This window comes from Penaeus vannamei, chromosome 33 (assembly GCF_042767895.1).
Source record: "Penaeus vannamei isolate JL-2024 chromosome 33, ASM4276789v1, whole genome shotgun sequence".
NCBI lineage: Eukaryota > Metazoa > Arthropoda > Malacostraca > Decapoda > Penaeidae > Penaeus > Penaeus vannamei.
The window spans coordinates 27,995,011-28,002,510 of NC_091581.1; the positions used below are offsets into that span (position 1 = coordinate 27,995,011).

The 7,500-nt window shown below is 33.5% G+C and overlaps 1 protein-coding gene across 1 annotated transcript in view; it reads left to right on the top strand.

The window, feature by feature from the left end:
• Positions 1-5,996, top strand: part of Bet5 (blocked early in transport 5) — an 8,140-nt gene extending 2,144 nt beyond the window's left edge. The window contains exons 2-5 of the mRNA XM_070144958.1: positions 3,295-3,404; positions 4,884-4,937; positions 5,137-5,292; positions 5,494-5,996. Coding sequence (XP_070001059.1) covers positions 3,306-3,404; positions 4,884-4,937; positions 5,137-5,292; positions 5,494-5,622 — 438 coding nt within the window. The 5' untranslated portion in view covers positions 3,295-3,305 and the 3' untranslated portion in view covers positions 5,623-5,996. The remainder of the gene's footprint in view (positions 1-3,294; positions 3,405-4,883; positions 4,938-5,136; positions 5,293-5,493) is intronic.
• Positions 5,997-7,500: the final 1,504 nt, after the last annotated feature.

A 7,500-nucleotide genomic window follows, 5' to 3' on the forward strand; every position in this document is an offset into this window, starting at 1 on the left:
AGCTGAAACTCGGGAGCACTGAGTGGACTTGGGCTTAGAGCAACTCTTTCTGTGATCTTTTATTTGTGGCACTAGCCTACTGTTTATGCCTGCAAATTATTTCTTATGAAAATAATTGCAACTTTTTGTCATCAACAAGAATATCATAGTCTATTTGCTCTAACTTTGTGTGTCCATGCTTTAAAGATTAACCGACACTTTTCATCAATTACCTTCAGTGGTTGGTTATGTAGTTTGAGATAGTGGGAGAGTTGGGTAATACAACCTATATGATATGATAGAAGGCTGCAAACCAAGGCAAAGTTTTTCTTGATGAAAGTGAGACAACAGTTTCGGCATCGTCCTCGATTCCATCTTCAGGTCTGAGTAGTTCATGTATTACTATGTGCATGTCAAAATGATGTTTTGTTAATTTTCAGTGTCTGTTGTTCCACACTTATGTTTTTAATGTCTTATTAGTGTTGTTATACTAACATTACATATTTTAAGATTTATGTATACAGTTCTTTACTATAATCTCCGCATGCATTTTTTTGCTACTGTAATATTTAACAGTGGATTTCCCGCAGAAAAGTATCAGAATTGTTTTGAAAGCAAGCCACTACCCTTTTATCCATATTGACCAAAAATATGCTCAGAATAACATGAAGAATTAAGAAAATAGGCTACAAATACTGTACAGAGATCAAATCACAGGGATCAGGTTGGGGGCTGGGGGCGGGACTCCTGATAGGAAGATAAGTCACTTGGAAGGGGGTCCCCCGGGTTAGGTAGGTTTTTGGCTCATATGGTGATGTTTGCGGATATCCCAGGAGTGGCGGAAGGAATACAGACACCATCAGAGAGGTTAACTAATTTATGTCATTTACAATGGAAAACTACAACAAATTCATGCATGTTGCATTGTGTATAATTGAAACAATGATAATAATTATAAGGTTGGATGGCTGTTTGAAAAAAATTACCAATCTTTCAACATCTGTCTATTTAGAAAATATTTCTGTTTTTGCAAAATAGAAAAGTTACTGGTTATTGTTAATGAAAAAAGATCAGCAATTTTTCATTTAAAACAACTTTTGTAACAACATGGCTCAGGTTCAGAATTTCCTCTACAGTTAGATGTGATTGGAACAAACCTGATCTTTATTTTCATTTGTTTTGACTTGTGCAGCCTGCTGGAAAGCAAGATTTTGGGTATGGGTTGTTATATAGAACACATTTGATTGCAGCTGAATGCAAAAAGAAAATGTAGACTTTGTAGTTTAGCTTCAGTTTACTCACCCACCTGTCATACTCTGTAAATAGTGATTACAATTGCTTTGTGCCTCTATTGTAAAAAGGGTATCTTGCGTTGAAACTCCAAAGTTAGGGATTTTTTTATATACAGCAATGTGTGTGGATTTCCAGGATTGGCTGGAATATTAGGAACTTCGTCTTGGGGGTGCAGTCACTTCGAAAACCATTACCACTTTTTTATTTTTAAGTGTGCAGGAAAATGAAAAGTGCCTTTCATTTCCTTTGTAGGCTTGTATATCTAGTGTTGTCAAAATAGCTACTTTGTATTTTGAAAGGCCCTTGAAATGTGAGACTTTTATTGTTTCATTCGATATTTTTTAAAATGTTAATAAGATACCTGTGGGTCCAGTACTGCTCTTGCTCCACCTGGTAATTGTCCATATTCTGACTAGGTAGAGTTTGTATACCTTCTTAGAAATTTATCATTAAAATAGGAACAGACCAAACTCCTTCATGTCAAAATATTGATGATAGAGGTTTGTCAACCTTTGCTGTAGTGCAAAGCATAAAGGAAATGGAGAGTAACAGCCTTCATTGGGACAAATTTATAAGGTGTGAATGAGAATCACAATATAAGAGATGTGGTAATTATTTACAATAAAGACACACTCACCAGACACAAAGCCTCATACTCCTTGTCACAATTGCCGTGAATGGGTGTCCCGTTTGGGCACTCCTTGATGGGGATGATAGAGGGTTCTACCCCCCAAACCCTCCGGCATTGTCTTCACCTTGGCATGCATGGCAAAATAGAGCTGGTACAAAGTGGGCTCAGGCTGGGGCTTTCTTGTACAGGTGACTTATAAGAATATAATCTCCAGTTTGCTAATAAGAATGTAATCTCCTGTTTGTAAAGGTTAACCAAAGAGTTATTTGAATATTTTTTCATTATATCTTCCTCAGAAATGAATGTAATTCTGATGAGGATCTAATCAAAACAGTTCAAATAGATCTCTTGCATTGACGATTACTAAACCTTCTATGAAGAGAGAAGATATACCTACTTTCTTGAGATTGTGTTGGACTTTTGGTTGTAGCCTGTCTATCACAGATTTCAAACTTCAGAAAGTCAATAAGACCTCTTTTAGGGAGCTACAGGAGGGTTTTAAATAATTACTTCTATTAATGTTGGAAATAATACTAACTAATCATGAAAGTAAATCCTAATACTGTAACTGTATTTTATATTCCTGCTGTCTGTTATGCATTTGTATGTGTTGAGCATTATTAAGTATTTTGTGTGCATAGATTTTGGCTTATTGAGGTTTCCAGCTCATTGATTAGTGATGTTTTTGATAGGTTAAGTATATTATGTGATAAATTGTAGATTCTATTCAGTAATTATCTGAAATACTCAGATAAATAAAGTGCATATGATTTTCTATATTAATTGACATTGCTTTATATTGTGGTTGCCTTAGGAATTATATCACAGTAGATCCTTTATTTATTGTTGAGTGCATCTATATATTTTGGAAAATGAGGTTTATGACATAGAACATGAGGCCAAACATGAAATCAAAATGTAACAATTTCAGTTCATCATATTTTTATTAGATATTTTTTGGAATAGACCTAGGCATATTGTTTTTACAAACAGAAAAGAAAGAAGTTATTACTGTTGAAAAAATATATTGTCCATATAAATGTAACACATGTTCTCCTTGTAACATTTGATATTCCCCTTTCCCTTATTTCAGCATGTGGCAATAGGAAATATGTATGTATTTAGTATTTTGACAATGCCTTTTTCAGCCTTCTATATGCTTATGTAAATAAATCAAGAAAACAGAAAAAGAGAAAGAAAGGGATGGAGTGGAAAGAAATATGTGTTTCAAACAGTGAAATTAGCTTTCGTAGCAAAAATAATCTCATAAGCTGTAGTTTAATGAAGATAAAGTTATATTTGGCTTACTAAATAGAGTCAAAGCAAAAGATTCTTGATTTAAAAAATAGAAAAACTTTATAACTGATACTCATGGCCTTATTTTCTTTCAGAGGACGGCAGAATGACAATTCACAACCTCTATCTCTTTGATCGCGATGGGCAGCTTCTGTATTATACAGACTGGAATAGAAAAAAGCAGTCTGGCATGAGTAGAGAAGAGGTAAGTTGAAATGTGCGTGTGTGTGAATTTTAAACTTTTGCTTGAATTTTTTGCCCTTAAGCTGTGGCTCTTGGAAAACTCAAATAGTCCTCTACGAAGGCAGAAATTGATATTCTTCTATTTCATTGACACAAACAAGTTACCAGTTCACAGATATGTTGTGTGAATGTGAGTGAGTGAGTGAGTGAGTAAGAGAGCAAGAGCGAGTGCGATTGCAATTGCGAGTGCGAGTGCGAGTGCAAGTGCGAGATTGAGAATGAGAGAGTGGCAGGATATCCTCATCTATTTCAAGGTAGCACCTCTCCCCTTTTGCCTTTTGAATACATGATAATTTGGTAACTGTAGAATACTGAGAAAAAATAGTAGATTGTTTTTATTTAGAAATAATAATCATAAATGGATCTAGAATGAGATTATGATGCAAAAAATGTATATAGGGTAACAGACACTTATTAAGACCCATGTGATTATTGTGATGTAAGATTAACATATTACAATGGTCCAAATTTTAGTCAAAGTTATTCTTACAGTCAATGGAATTGAGAAAAATAAAATTAGTGGTTTATGTTATTATTATTATTACATTTATTCATTTATTTATTTTATTATAATTTTTTACTATTATATTTTTAAGAAACAGTTTATCTTTCATTTTAGTGCATTTCTTTGTTTGCCATGGAATTCAATTTTTATGTTGGGTTAATGTACATATATTTACACTTAGGGTTAGCTAACTTCAAGGAATATATGTCACTGAGACTGGTTATCCCAACAGATCTGATAATGATTTGAACTTTTAGAAAATAATTGTTGATGGCTATATGGCTGTTTCTCTCTTTTCTCTATTAATTTTCCTTCTGTCAGTTCATTTTCTCTTTCTTATGTTCACCCCCTTGCCTGTGTGCCCTCGGCATTTCTATCATTCTTTTCCTTTTTGATTTGACAAATAGTCCATAGTTGCAAGTTAAATGTGCTATGTTTCATCGGGCTTGATTGAAGGAGTGTAGTGTTGTGTGATGCACTTACACATGTACTAAATTATGAAGCATACTTTATGATAAACATTTACCCATGTAAAATACTTCATTGCATCAACTGTCCTGAAAGGTCAGCTATTGGGTGCGACCTGACTTCTTTTTGGTATTGTGATCTTTGATGATACTTAGTTTCTTTTGTTTCTGAAAAGGAACCGTTTTTACGAAGAAACAATTGCGTTTCTTTGTAATGATTTATCTGTGAATATATAACTAAGGTTCATCAAAAAACTTTAGGGGAATAGAGCTATAAGGTAAAACCATGTATGGTCTTTTGTGGCTGGCTGTTTTTTAATCAGCATTCATATGTGGTACTTCTACTGTGAAAAGTCATTGATGACCTATAATTTTGGAGGTGTATGTATTTGAGCACTGAAATGTCTCTGTAGTAAAGATGGTTAGTGACTGTCCAAGAGATATTCAATATTCTTTTCTAATGTTGCAGGAAGCCAAGTTGATGTATGGTATGATTTTCTCCATCAAATCATTTGTTGCAAAGGTATGTTTTTCTGTACACTAGGTAGTGTCAGGAGTATTTTGTTGTAGTATTAACTTCAGTTGCATTGTGCAGTATATTAAATAGAAAAAAATAAATAGATGTATTGTTTAAGCTTTAATATGGCATGATATTGTCACTGATGTTATTGAATAGTTTTCACTCAGTTTTTAAGTACTTTACATATTCTTTTCTCTGCTAGGTATCACCTGTTGATCTCAAAGAAGGCTACCTCTCATATACAACCAACAAATATCGACTCAACCTCTACGAGACACCTTCCAGACTGAAATTCATCCTTAATACTGATATTCATGCACAAGGAATTAAGGAACTTCTGCAGCAGATTTATACTCAGGTGGGTTTAGTTGTTCAGTGGATGTTTTTTTACCATTATTATCATTTATAACTAGGAATAGGTTAAGGGTAAATTGTGGTTTCCATTTCCATTTATATATGCATCTTTTAATGGAATAGTCTGCATTTCCAGTTAGTTCTCTTTGGATGTTAACACTTTCATAGGTTTCCTTGAATTTTTAAAATAAAAACTTCTTTCTAGGTGTATGTGGAGTATGTGGTATACAACCCACTCTGCAGCCTCAAAAAACCCATTGAGAGTGAGTTGTTTGCTGCTAAGCTTGATGAAGTTGTAAAACAGAGCCCAGCGTATGCGTCAAGACCAGCATGAGGAAGGAAGCCGAGTAAAGTTTTGCTCTGAAGAATGTTAATTGAAGAACTATACATTATAATTATTACTGTTGTTTTATCTAAGTTTTTTATTGTTATTATTTATTCAGAGAAGAATATTAACTGAAGCAATAGATCTGCATAATGAATACCGTCTTGCTTCAGAGATTTCAGGTGTAGCACATCTGATTGATATTTAGATACTTTTTTTTTTGTAAGAAAGATTCAGTGGGTTGTTTTGATGTCTTTGACAATTTAGTTAAATTACTGTGACATTTACCGTTGATTTTAAAACAAGGGTTTTAAAGGAGACTGAAAACTTGTTACAAGAGTTGATTCCATATTGTATTATCAATAAAGATTACCTTTTCTATACAGGCATGTTTTTTTATGATTCTGAAATGTGTTAGTGGGTCAAGGATATTTTGTGCTTTTAAGATATTCAGCAGAGCCAGTGATATCCACTAAGCAAGATAAGTAATTGCCGAGGGCACAAAAATCTGGAGGCACCACGCATACTTGAAAGAACTTGAACAAAATTGCAAGGACAGTCATCTTCTTAGAATGGTCAGATCAAAATGAAAAAGGACTTGCACAGTATGCAATAATTCAGTTTTTGAAGTCATCCAAATAATCTTGAATAATTACCCCATCAGGATGTTTTGGACGGGAATGGAGGGTGTTGAATACAATGGCTCCATCCCAGATATTCATATATGTAGTCCTTATGACAAAACTGGCAGGATCCTGTACTTCACTGTTACAGAGACAGTGGAAACTGTTGGTGCACCCAGAGTAAGCATGTAGGCTATCATACACATGCTTACCCATTGTTAATGAACTTACAGTTCACTTTAAAGTCTTTTAATATGTACTTCTTTATTTAATACTATGTTTCATCTCCACAGTCTACTGTAACTTTTGTATGTATTTTTATGTAGACAAAAAATGATTTTCAAATTGTTCTTTCTCTGGCATAATTCACTTGCTACCCTGTGTATATAGAGTAAGGTATTGTATTTATGGAACTCATGTTTCATCAAATTCTGTTGGTTTTAAAGTGGAACATAGTCAAGGAAATTTGCAAGGCCAGTTTTTAAGATAATTTACACAGTAATTATCAATCTTTACTTAATTTGTTTTACTGTATGGTAAGCAGCATCATTGTAGAGTCATTAACTACAAATCTCTAGCAATATTTGTAGCTTTGACTCTTGTTTAAATTTATGGACTGTGTGATGAGTGTCTGAAGTTTCTCATTTTCATTGTAGTATCTTTGATTGGATCCTCATTATTTCTTCAATAAAGAAGAGGCTCCTTGACAATATTACCGGAATGGTACAGACAAACCATTTGTTATTTACAGAGAAAACCTGAGTATACTACTTACTTATTATAACATCAAACAGCTGTTCTTACAGGATATGTACATTTTTTATTCTACTGCATAAGAGTGGCTACCTTGATTTATCTATACTGGAGCTTCAAAGAAAAAAAATATGACTAAGCCTCAGATTCTAAATGAGTATCTGTTATGGCTTGTCTCACTTAATGTACCATATATATATGTAAGTTGGACAACATGCTGAATGTTATGAGTTTAGATGGTGCAGTAAATCAGTATTCTGTCTTTGAACTGGCATCAAATTTAATGAAGTGAGTAAGCTTATAATGGTATTTGTATAAGTAATACAGAAAATTTAGCTAGTGAAAAATGAGATTGGTGAAGATATTTTCAAAGCTGGTGCCAATCAGAACTTGTGATCCAATTAATATGACTTGGATCTTTACGTATTTCTAATATATTTAAAAGAAACAAACGGCAAAACTAAAGGAATATAGTTCATTTGTGGATTCTAGTAAAATAATTTGTCTTTTT